General features: G+C 39.8%; 1 protein-coding gene across 4 annotated transcripts; it reads right to left on the bottom strand.

Moving 5' to 3' along the window:
* Positions 1-837: 837 nt before the first annotated feature.
* LOC137268392 (uncharacterized) lies at positions 838-8,401 on the bottom strand. Of its 4 annotated transcripts, none has more exons than XR_010955032.1 (3): positions 8,279-8,353; positions 1,299-2,021; positions 838-1,251 (listed from the first exon to the last, which is right to left on the bottom strand). XR_010955032.1 is itself a non-coding variant. In XM_067802959.1 (3 exons), exons 2-3 carry the CDS (start codon positions 7,504-7,506, stop codon positions 1,379-1,381), a joined length of 735 nt encoding a protein of 244 aa, XP_067659060.1. In that variant the 5' UTR covers positions 7,507-7,628; positions 8,279-8,347; the 3' UTR covers positions 838-1,378. The 4 variants fall into 4 exon arrangements, 3 of the variants coding, with proteins under 3 accessions (XP_067659060.1, XP_067659061.1, XP_067659062.1); XM_067802959.1 differs by adding an exon at positions 7,415-7,628 and having other exon boundaries at positions 838-2,021; positions 8,279-8,347; XM_067802960.1 differs by adding an exon at positions 7,425-7,628 and having other exon boundaries at positions 838-2,021; positions 8,279-8,347.
* Positions 8,402-12,856: the final 4,455 nt, after the last annotated feature.

The raw sequence follows: 12,856 nt of genomic DNA, 5'->3' as shown, positions 1-12,856 counted from the left end.
GAGACAAATTTGTTTGAAAATTTGATAGGCCAAATTGACAGTCTCCATTCAAAAGTGAATGCGTACGAAATGGTAGAAGGTAAATTGATTATTTATAACCTCACACTACGCGATCGGATTTTATTGAGCTTCAGAGATTTAGGTATAAAGATACTCTGCTTTTCGAAACATATTACGTTTATCTGCTATTTCTTAGAAACATTTGCTTGAAAATCTAGATAAATGCAATTCAAATCTTGATTTTTCAATATGTTTCTGGATTCTTTTGACTAAAAAGTGATTTTATTGGACTTCTGCTCAATTGTTCCTTAACCAAGTTATAATTGCTGTATACAATTCCAAATTCGAAGCACCACTGACCAAACTGAAGATCGAAGCAAATCGCTTTTCTGACTTATATTTCCCATTCCCGCTCCATTTCATGGATTTATGAAGGGTTCCACCAGCTGTACTCAAAAAGCCCGTCTTTTCACGAACACTTTGTACCTTGAATATTCGCTCGTGATTGACAAACGCATGGTCATAAAATTGTGAATCATAGACACATAGCCATAAGATTGCTGAAAACTTGCTAGGAGCTCCGTTTTGTGGAAAGCGCGAGTGCGCGAGTTTAGTTTCATGTTGCTTTCAGCAATATACCAGCAATATTACGGCAGACACCAGAAATGGGCTTCGCGCATTATGCCCATATATAGAATCGACCACGGGTCTTCGACGTTTGTGGAAAGGATTTTGTACTTCATTGTAATACATTATAAAGATATCTAAAGATTTCCAAACTGACTTGAACTGTACCACCAAACCTTCCTGTTGGGAAAATGAAAGACACCATCAGCATTACTGAAGAACATAATTTATTGAAAATGATTGAAGTAGTACAGTACCAGATGCGTTGAAAAACTACCAAGGAAACAGCACGAAAGTAATTCCGCGATTCAGTAGGTAGGTACTGTTGTCAAACAATCACCCAAATTGTACAAACCGTCAAAGAGTGTTTTCAGAATCACTGAAGTAAACCTTTGTAAGAGATTAAGCATGATGAATATCATTGTTAATACCATTTACTAAATATAATGACTTGAAGAATGTAGCACCGTTTTCAGTCCAGTCTGTAAATATATTTGTTAACTGAATAAAATCAGCCAGTAAATGAAAACATTAAATCAATCGAAAATAAATAAATAAATAAATAAATTACAAAATACATAGCGTCGAAGCAGCAAGTGAGGCATATATGTCGTCACTGCTTCACTGCAGGTAGAAAAGAATAGTGAAAGAGAATAAGTATAATATTGCACAATGTTGTTTCATAAAACAACATGCCCAAAGTGATGGTTAGTGCCAACTGCCGAAATTAACCATTCAGAGTATGCAGGCACTAACGAGAGAACAGACCTTTTTCTCTCCTTTTCTGATGGAATTCCCGGAGATTTTTCAGGCGTCTGATATGTAGCTCATTATCCGATTCGTACTTTTTGTAGACCTTTTGATCAGGACGAGCAATGAGACATATTTGCTTGCGTTTCTCTGCGCACTCTTCTGTGAACGTTTTGCAGTTTTCAACGGTAATTGTACCTTTGACAGCAGCAGCAAGGAAAGCTTTGATCCGTAATTCTAGTTCTTGCCATTCGGCCGCAGCTTCGTTGTACTTCTGAGCCTTCTCGTCGTACCATGCTCCAATAACACTGTCTATCGCTTTCACCATACCAAGGAAGGCAACGAAGAAAATTCCAGTTCCAATTAAATATGGGAAATAATCGGACTGCGAAATGACCTTGAAGTAGTTCTCAACAACTTTCTCCATTACTTCACTACCTACAAAAGCGGCAATCAGTGATATCCCACCAGACACTGCTGTTCCAGCACATCTGATTTTGAAACCTGTTTCCTCACATTCACTCGATGAGGCGTAGCACATAGGAGCTGTTCTCATACATCTCGCCTCAATATCTCTGAGGTTCATCATACTTCTCTCTATAGCAGTGTTCTCATCTTCTGCTGGACTGTTATAAGAGTCATCACTGCAAAATAAACCTTTATTCTGAACAGATCAAAAACTGTTTTACATATTGCATGCCAAATAACGTAACAATGTTGTAAGGCTTTTGAAATGAAAAGTCAAACATGAGGTCTCAATTTCAATAAGTGTTGGCATTAATACTTGAGATTGGGAAAGACATTTAGGTCTTCTTTATAAAAATGATAATTTAAAACTGAATAACTTAGTCATGTTTCGTAGTTATTGTTAGTTAATAACATAGTCACTCTGGTTACGTTTGTTCAATATTTCACTCGTCTACAAATATGTCCTCACATCAAGGTGCTTGTCAATACTCAATCAGATTGTCTATAACATTTATGAAAAAGATGAAATGGTGACATTATACCGGGAGTATTAGTATAGAAAATAGGTAAATAAGCCAATAAGCCATAATTTGGTTAATTAAAGCTTCGAGGTTGATATTCACTTAAAACTTTTAGCAAAATATCTGCTGTGGTCACAATCTCAACAGTGGAAATGTAGACTATCCTTACTTTCCTTTCAGGAAATCTTTAGAGACCTGACGGGATGAAGTGTGGCATTTTCCCCCAGCAGTTTAGCGGACTGAGGCTATGTCTGAAAGCGAAATAAGTTTTTTTTTGGTCTTGTTCACAGGTCAGCAATCTAAAGTGGGAGAGCGCTGGGTGTGTCCCTGCCTGCAGAGTGGAGGACTTTCTCAGCTGGCTGTTCAGCTATGGTCGCTGAGCTGGTCGGCTGGCTGCCAGGCTGGCTATGATCTGTTTATCTGACTGGCGGTAACAAATGTCGTGAAAGTCGTTCAACAATTCTCTCATGAAACCTCTTGGTGATCTGTCTTTCATGTAGTACAAGTTCAGTTCGTTGTCATTGATCTCTATGTAGGAGGTTTTGATCAACCATGTCAGATCAGTGGCTCATTCCCAAGTGCCTCCCTCATTCCCAGCTACCTCACGATGACCCTGGCAGGATTTTGTTTTCCTTTTTCCATTACATGGTGGCGTGGCTGATTCGGTGGTCACTGATTGCATTGTAATTTCATCAGCTGGGCTTTTGTTGGTGTGATGAGTGATTTCATGATTGGCGACACCGCTTGAGATACTCGTATGACCCAATTGGTATAGGTATTATTCCGACTCATTGCCTGTGCAAACTGATGTTAAGTCTCGGTTAAAGTCCTGTTGAATCTCTTGATGATGGCTTGGCTGTGATGAGCTCTGGCTGTGGACGATATGCTTGGCCAGCAGTTATGACACAGTGCCCATGAACTCGTATCCAGCATCGACTTGCAGTTTGACGGGTCAGGTCAGTGGACTGTGCTTGTATATGTGCTCAAATGTGGTCCGGGGAATCCCCCCTCACAGGCCTTTCTCTATGAACAGGTGCATGTCGTAAGTCGTCAGCAGTTTCAGTTCCACACTGGTCTTGTTCAACAAGACGTCCCAAGAGAGACCGGGGTAGGAGAACTAGCATGTGGGTCTATGGCGCACGGTTTCAAGCACGTTTATCTGAATATCTCGAAAACATCAGTTTTCAAGTACGGGTCATGATAATGACCCAAATTCTTGCAGATCAGTTTGTCCCACATATTGAGAGCCTGCTCGTAATCGTCCAGGGTGATGGTCGAGTCAGTGAAGTTGCTGTATAAATGGTTGATGGAAGGTAATCACGTCCTGTCAACAATGGACCAGCCGCCCATGTATTTACAGGTGTAGACACTCTGCAATCCTTAGCAGGAGTGATCGAGTCTCAGTAGACTGTCGAGAGATGACAGCAGGAACTGAATGCTGTCTCTGAATGAAATGTATTTTTCCTTTTGTTATGTATGCAGGAGATGTTACCGTTGCTCTGTGAAGACTGTGAAACGGGACGGGTCTTGGGATTGATCTTGATCTACAAGTTTCACACGTTACGAGCAGCGTTGACAAACTTCAAGATGTCATTTTCATCGGGCAAGACTGGACATGTTCGGTGGTGCCTTCCATCTGCTGTTTGTCCACAGACAGTTTCACTGTGAACTGAAATTTGAGGCTTCCAGGTTGTTCAGTTCCTCATTGACTTTGTCTGCTGTCAGAGTTTAATATCGTGGACATCCATGTTTTTGCTGATGCTCATCTTTCAGCCTCAAAGACCTAGTTTGACGAGTCTCTGTTCCTCCAGTAGTTCGAGGAGGTCAGCTTGCATCATGCTGGGAATAACCTCTGAGCCAACATTCCCTCATTTGGAGTTGTTTCACCCTGGGAGGTTTTACCTGTTCTATGTCTAGTAATCTCAACAGCTGAGGGTTTCTTCGAGCTTGAGTAACCGATCATGTCTCTGCAATCATTTTCCTCCTGCAGGAATAACCTTAGCCCACATTCCCTCGTTTGGAGTTGTTTCACTCTGGGAAGTTTGACATGTTTCAGGTCGAGTAATCCTCAGGCTAGAGTAACCGATATTGCCTCGCTCCTTCACAACTGTTCTCAGTTCTCTGAACAGTAATCGTTGCTACATCAGTGTATAAAACTTTTTTAAAAGTGAAAAGGAAATATCTATATTCAGGTGCAAAGTCAAATCTCTAATAGATTGATTGTGCTACATATTCAGATACAAAATCAAATCTGGCTATAACCACATGCAAAGTCACATCTCTAATTCTCTGATTTTGGTAAATTTTCATTCTGCAATTACAGGCAGGTAATTCCGTCAGCCTCTGTGACGAGTTACTAACGCCCACATACAATCTCGTTCAATTTCCATTACATTCTTTAAGATAATCTTTTATCATTAAGTAGATGAGATGACCTCAGAACACATCTGCAAGGACGGTAATGGCATTTCACGCCTACACCGCATCCATCACATGTGTAATTCACTAAATCATTTCTGATGGACTTCATGCTTATGCCGCAATATTTGCTGGTGCATTTCCTGTGGAAGGTATCCTTGTTTTCCAGAAGCATGTACTTGCAATTATATGGTGCACGTTTCATTTTTTTCATAGATATAAATATTTATTTAATCTGATTGTAGCCACAGTCATGGCTAGATCCAGTGCGACAAAATCAGCTCCCAATCTTTCTTTACCACGGAAATGCTTTCAGCACTGAGAGAGTGTGGGTTTGTCGCCTAGAGGTTCGAGTCTTCCACTGAGCAGGTAGTATGTATTCTTTCATGGAGTCGTCAACATTCTTGGAAGTTCTTTGATGGTTTTTGTGCATGACGTGGTCACCAATCTATTCTTTGCAAATGTCTTTTTTTGCTCACTCGATTTCTGCAGCCTGCAGTTTCTCCAGGGGCAAAGCATGACGTTTTCATTTTGCTTCCACTTTGACCACATTCGACGTTCGTAATTTCAAGATGAGACAACTGCTGCTTGAAAAGAGGCCGTTGACTAAAACCCCACTGACCAACACGACATAGCCATTTCTTATGATTGTATACATGTATTTATAGTACTTTAAAATAATTTTCGGTATAATTTCTTGTTTCATGAGAACAACCTTGATGGCCATCGCCATCCCTAAATTTATGATGACCATGCCAATGTCCTGCATGCCGAGAGTGAGTGAGTGAGTGAGATTCTAGGTTGTTTGAGTTGAGAACCATGGATTGAGTTGAGACCAGTGACCACTGCTGTGTGATATGCATTGTTAACAAATGTTTTCATTTCAACATTGTCCATATAAATAATTTTTTATGCATAATATAATGTTTGCGACCAATACTGTTACCACGGGTTGCTTTTTATTCACTTACATCTCTGTTCGCCTACATTCTTAAAACACTTTGTCGACTGTTGACCACACATTATACAATGATAAATGAGCGCCGCCCCTATGGTCTGAAACTGGACTCTTCTATTTGAAAGAAGAAAAAGGGGTATACAGAGGTATAGAATGACTTTATTTTTTATATTAAAAGATATTTAATGTCTTGAAGGGAAGAAATATTAGGAAGACGAATGACTGGGATATATACATCTAATGCCCAATAGATCTACACAGAGTGTCAATTTCAAATAATTTCAATAGAAGTTTACTTAGAATACTTTCACAACTAACACTTATTAACACAAGATTGGTATTAGCGAATCACCATTATGTACATTTTACAAACAGGGGTTTGTATTTCATCTACTGTTTGAGTCTAGTTTTGTACAGGGAGTGTGGACTGATTTGCCCTCATGGCTCGCGCGAAGGACAAATTGAACATTAGAAAATATATTATTTGGTTTTAAAGGAAAAAGTAACAACCCTGTAATCATTATCTGCCTAGTAGTAAAGACAAATATTTACTCTATAAGCATATAGGAAGTCAAACCAAACTTTCACCAGATCAAAAGTGAGATTAACAAAACCTACAAATCATGGCGACCACCCTAACATGCATACCTTGGAAATAAAAAAAAAGTTAAAAAAAGTTGCTTGTATTTTGACATGTTAGGACATTTATAAAAATAATCATTCGCCAATACCTTTCACATAAATAAATAATGAAATTCATATTGGCTATACTTTTTATCCTACTCCAACAAATATTTTTATAACCACAGGGACTTGATCGCTTACAAACGACATTCGAAAGACATATAGTGTACAGACCCTATATAAAAGGAAAGGGGTGTAACGAAGAAACCACCCCCTCTTCGATTAAAGTTACATGTTACCGCGTAAAATATTTTAAGGCCCCGTCGAGGCCAACGGATCGAAACCTAGATGATTTCCCTACAAAATGAGCTATAAATTGTCACAATCGGATAATTATTTCAAGAGAGATACGCTACGAATCATCGAAAACAGCTACCTCCGCAATTTCACGCCAAAATCATGCATCGCCAAATACGACGAAAACTCACCTTTTAAATTCGTTTATTAATTCCAGCCACGTTGACAGCACCAGCGTTGGGCTGGATTCGATCGGCTGCGGCATTCCGAGGGTCGGAAAACTCATTGCAACATGTCTACGTGTCATTTTGTCGACAGTAAGCAAGCATTTTCACCAAAATTGCCGGCAGTCCTACTCACTTGTCGACCATAAATGACCTTGACATTCAACTGAACAGAGCAGATCCGCACAAACAGACTCGGGCCATCCGATTGGCCATTTCCACTGTACATTTTATTTCCAACCCAGTCTGTATATGTCTATATGTCTTTCGAATGTCGTTTGTAAGCGATACAAGTCCCTGTGCTTATAACAACAGTCAGTCAAGATCACTATACTCCTGGTCAGGTGGTTTCATTATAGGAGTAGGGGTGTAATCATAGTAATTAGTCAGCTTATTTTTGTTGTCGATTGGAGATGTAGGCGAATAGAGATGTGGGCGATTAGAAACTAATACAGCGGCTGCAGCAATCCACAGAGTATAAAACTGCATATTATTTGTGTGGTGATTGGCTTAAACACCTTTCCTACCGGCAGCAACCTTTTAAGGACTCTTGGTGACTTGTATTGGCCGCGTTGCCTCCTCTGCGGTGTTGTCGTTTCCTCTCGCTGCGTGGCAGCATTCATGATGTATATTATCACAATTATGTTTTTCCGCTTTTATTTGACAACGTTTTGCCTTGATGATTGTCGTAGTTACCGAAAAGAGCAGCAATAATCCTTCACCATTCCAGCAGCTGGGGCCCTATAGAAAATATTTGGAATGATTAATTTCCGTATGATTTCGTGAGCCCGTCAGGTGCTGCTGGTTTGGCATAACTGATGTTAGTAGGATTTCACCAACCAATCAGGTGCGAGCTCTATCTAAACTCGGCTATGTTCGTTTTGCACCTGAGGTTCATAGCTTTGTTCCCACGTTCCTGAGGATAACCTAGTCGAGAAGCTCGCCAGTCTTTAACCCACTCAGATATACAACCGAATAATGACACAAAGATGATCCCTATAAGTGGTCTCAGCTGCGCGAGTGGTAAACTGACTGCTATGTCTGGCATACACATCAGAGGCTGCAGAAAGCAATTTTAGCATCGAAGCGCGAGGATGAGTTATATTTAGCGTCAATGCACCAGCTCAAGTGTGTAGTGAGGCTTGTGGTATGCTGGAAACAAAATACAAATACTAGAATGAAAGTAAATTGTTCAACACCACATCAGCTCTCAGATATTTACAGATGAAGCCCGGTTTGTTTCATTGTTGCTATGTGAACATCATCTATAGGTAATCGAGCCTGAACCAGACAATCTAGTGACCAATCATGTGCTCGAAAACAAACATCACGCATGCATGCACGCACGCACACACAAACACACATATCATCCATACATACGGGATACATACCTGTTAGCGTCCATATCTGCCGATTCCGTTTGAATTCAGTGGAAATCTATTGCAGTGCTTGGTATGCCCAGAATTGATCTGACGTCAAACCTGGCAGTCTGCCAAAGTGTTCCCTTGTCTGCTAACGGTATGCAACTGCGTCAATCGCACCAACACAAGAATCAATAGTAGCTCGGCTGTATTACGACACGGTGTGATCCATCACATGTACACAAAGCCAAATACTGGCCAATATATACACTGTATAGGTGCGGTAGCTCGTTTCAACTGAACACTGCACGGATCATTCAAAGGATTAAAATACAAGTTCGTCTTTACAGAGGGCTATAGAAATTGTGCTAAACTGGGTGAATTATACAATAAATGTGTGTGTTCTCACTAAATCCTTGTTCACTGTGTTATAAGGATATTTTAGCTGGTTATAATGTCACATTAATTAACTTTTGGTTGCTATCGGTCGCAAAAATGTTAAGCGCTGAGTTTGGATTGGAACTCAAACCTTGAACTTAGACTATTTTATTTTCACCTGTTGAGAGTGGGCGAGGGGTGTTGCGTCCCTTTGTCTTGCTTCGGGTGTGTCCGATAGGTTACACGACACCAAATGTTTTCACATAGACTTCTATAGTAACGTTATATTTTCTTAAAAATCATACAGGCTATCAACAGTCATTCCATGTACACATGGGCACAGTCTGGCCTCTAAGCTACAATAAAACTTGACCGCCGTATTTTCCAAGCACAGGAAGCGGAACGTATCAATCCCCATCTCCGTACCAAATGCCACCTACTTCAAAATATATGCACACACATAAGCATAACCCATGGTGATAAAAATGACATCACCAAACGCTTAAAATTGTGGTCAGTTTTAATAACAGGGTGGATGTGCCTTTGAAACACATAAACATCTTACACTATTTCATCCAATTACAGCTGTCACAGGCCTCTGTCCGTTTGGGCATGTGATGTTGATATAGTGTAGTGGAACCGACAGGACGTTGTTAGGTATGAGATGACAGTGATGTGGCGTGTTTTTTGCTGGAATCCCCCCAGAACTCTATAATAGGTGTATGAGGGATTGTTGTTGAAATGTATGGAGAGACCACTTTGGATGTACGCTGATCTGTCTGCTAACATAAGCATTTCAAGATTCATCCACGTTCATCAAGACTAAACACTCAACAGCAATCAATTCACTCAGCAATTCATTCAGCAAATCTGTTTACATGAAACACCAAGATTTTGGTGGGTGAATATTTTAGATTTGTGATTAAAATGGTATTGTAATGGAAATCTATAGTCATTCATTGTGACTTTGTATGTTCCTCATATGATTGAATACCTGTATTATTAACTGGTTTGTGTGTTGTTTTGCTGGTAAAAGGGGACTTACAAACCTTCATCTCAGTAATTCTTAACCGAAACAAAGAAACTGTTATTTTTTCTTGAAAGCGTCATCGATACCAGCATCCTAAGTGGAGTCTCCTCGGCGCCATAAAGACCGATTCTATGACTTCAACTCTGCTGTGATTATTTCTCTCCTAGAATACGTCCACAGTTTGATACTGCTGATTTCCCCAGAGCTAAACCTCGGTAAGATCGGTTGAACAGATCATTGATTTGGTGGCATCCTGCTCAGCTGAAGTGAATCGATACTTTATGAATAAACAGACTTCTTTTTGTGATCACTGGACATTCATATTTTGATTGTTCATTAGTCATGAATGCGTTGGCGAGTTGTGACAAGGGTATGTTGGTTTTGATGAGTGTGTTTTTGTCTGCTCTCTGCATGTTTATGTTTATTAGTGTCTTGCTGTATTTGGTATACTTTCGTGATTAGTGAGTGGGTGAGTTTAGTTTTACGTTGCACTCAGGAATATTTCAGCTTTACGGCGGTCTGTAAATAATCGAGTCTGGACCAGACAATACAGTGACCAACGGCATGAGCATCGATCTGCGCAACTGGAAACCGAAGACATGTGTCAACCCAGTCAGCGACCACCTGAACCCGTTAGTCGCCTCCTACACTTTGATGATTATAAACTATAACTGCATGCAGATAACGTGTTGTTACGTCGGTTGATGTTATGAATAACGACGTTGTGTAAAACGATTTGACGACGTATGGCGCACAGATTTGCTGGAGCGGTGAGGTAGCCTTGTGGTTAAAACGTTCGCTCGTCACGTCGAGAACCCGGGTTCGAATCCCCCACATGGGCACAATGTGTGAAGCCCATTTCTGTTCCCCGTCATGACATTGCTGGAATGTTGCTAAAAGTGGCGCAAACCTTAACTCACTCATTCCACTTGCTGTCGAACAAACTGATGTATAAAGTCACACGCCATCTTTTGTCATAACGTTATCTTGAAAGGTTAAATGGAAATGTGCGACACAAGTGTAGACTTGACTATCCCAATCTGGGATCCGTGTGTTGTGCAAAGCAAGTATCAATATATCCGATAAAGGGATTTTTTTCACAAATATTCTTTTGCACTTAATAACAGATAATTTGAAAGATCAGTGAAATCATTTGAGAAATCGGTGTAACTTATATGCTGTCCAAAGTCTGTTGGACAGTTAGAAATCGCGCAAGTGACTAGATATACTTTAAATACAAATATAAAGGTAAAGCTAGAATTGTGCACATGTATATTGATGGTGCAGAAACAAGTTACCTGTCAGGCCGGTACGTTTTACAACTGTTTAAAGTTTTGAACAATGGTGTTTTTATTTATATTCTTGAAGACGTGTCATGTATTCATGTTCGTCAAACTGCTGGATACCTTAAAAAACCTCAGTCATACGATTGGAAAGCTGAGTAACATGAATCAAAATGTTCATTGATTTTCAGATTTTTCATGACAAACGTAACGGGCATCGTCCATGCAACCTCATCTCTACAACATGTGGAAAGAGTGTAGAGCATAATAGAAGCACGTAACGCATATAGTGTCATTGCCTCATCAGTTATACTCAGAGCCAAGGCTTCATGGATTGTTTTCATTGGCAGTATTGTGAACGTTTTTTCGGATTTCAGCCATGGAAACAGTGTGATAAACTGGTTGAGAAACACAGCCAAACACTTGTTTGCAATAACATTACGACCTACCGGTCTGTTATAAAGTATTACGTGTCTTGATTTGATTTTGATTTTTCCATGATTTTCTTGATTCTTTGATTGATTTGGCACCAGAAATAGGCTTCACGCATTATGCCCATATGTAGAATCGAATCCGGGTCTACGAGGTGACGTTTGTGGAAAGCATTTTGTAATAAACTGAATTCGTTATAAAGACATCTAAAGATTGCCGAACTCCAGCTGACGTGGGCTGTACTGCTCAAACGTCCTCTTGGGAGGATGAAAGACCCCATCAGGATTAGTGAAGCACATAATTTATTGAATATGATTAAAGTGGTACAGTGCAAGATACAGTGAAGAACCAACAGGGAAACAAAATAATAGCAATTCCGTGATTCGCGTAAAGAAGGTACTGTTTTCAACTAATCAAATGATACAAACAGTCAAAAGGTGTTTTCATTATCACTAGAAGAAACCTTTGTGAGAGATTGTGCATGATGAATGTCACTGTTAATTAGTATATACTAAATGTAATGACTCTAAGAATATAAAACCGTTGTTTGTTCATCCAGATATAATATGCGTGTTTATTGATGTAAACAGCAAGTAAATCAATAAAATCGAGTGGTAACTTGTGTGTATTTTTCATGACACATCAGTGAGAACGCAACTGGTGTTCAGCCTTTCTTCTTACACAGTGCAGTATCTGTACTATGGGCCTGTGGCCTTTCAGTATGGAAGAAAATAACGACCGATTTATGAAACCATCCGACGTGACAGGAAATTTACTTGTTTTAAGGACAAGAGTAAAGTTTTCATGACTGGTAAGAAGTTACTGAAAGGTAAAATGATATACCGAGTGGCTGAACATTTCACTCTAGAACTAGAAACCAAGACGATTTCATTATTGATGATGATACAGAATATCTACCTCTTCCTGATGATTATAAGTCGGATTCCGTCATACGGACCAGACCTGCATGTGATACACTCGTAAATTCCTGTATAAGGCAGCTTCTAGATCGTTGAAAGCTCTTCAATGTAAATATAGTTAATGGTACAACTGGTACACTTACTTTTCTGTACCACGTGGGAATAAGTATTGTCGATTATTTTCTTGTTTCGAGTCAACTCATCCATAAAGTTTTGGATCTAGAAATATGCGACCGCACAGAATCGGATGTCATGCCAGCTGTATGTACAGTAGGGTCAATATTCAGTAATGCTCCAATGTTTAAGAATGAGACTAGACTTACACCAGTCACAAGATAAAAGCTACAGGAACCAGCTTCATCAAGCTATCAAGATCTCCCAAAGTCCTGGAAGATTTTCTGACAGTCAATGCAGCTGTTAATAAACTTAATATTCTTATCTCATCTGACTGTACAGCGGGAGCTTTCTGTGCGTCTACAAGAAGTAATAATAACAATTAGAAGACCAGCTTGGTTTAACAGGGAATGTGAGAACCTAAACTGGATAAATTCAGAAAGTTGAACTC

The sequence above is a fragment of the Haliotis asinina genome, chromosome 16 (assembly GCF_037392515.1).
Source record: "Haliotis asinina isolate JCU_RB_2024 chromosome 16, JCU_Hal_asi_v2, whole genome shotgun sequence".
Taxonomy (NCBI): domain Eukaryota; kingdom Metazoa; phylum Mollusca; class Gastropoda; order Lepetellida; family Haliotidae; genus Haliotis; species Haliotis asinina.
This window is presented reverse-complemented; position numbering and strand designations above follow the sequence as displayed.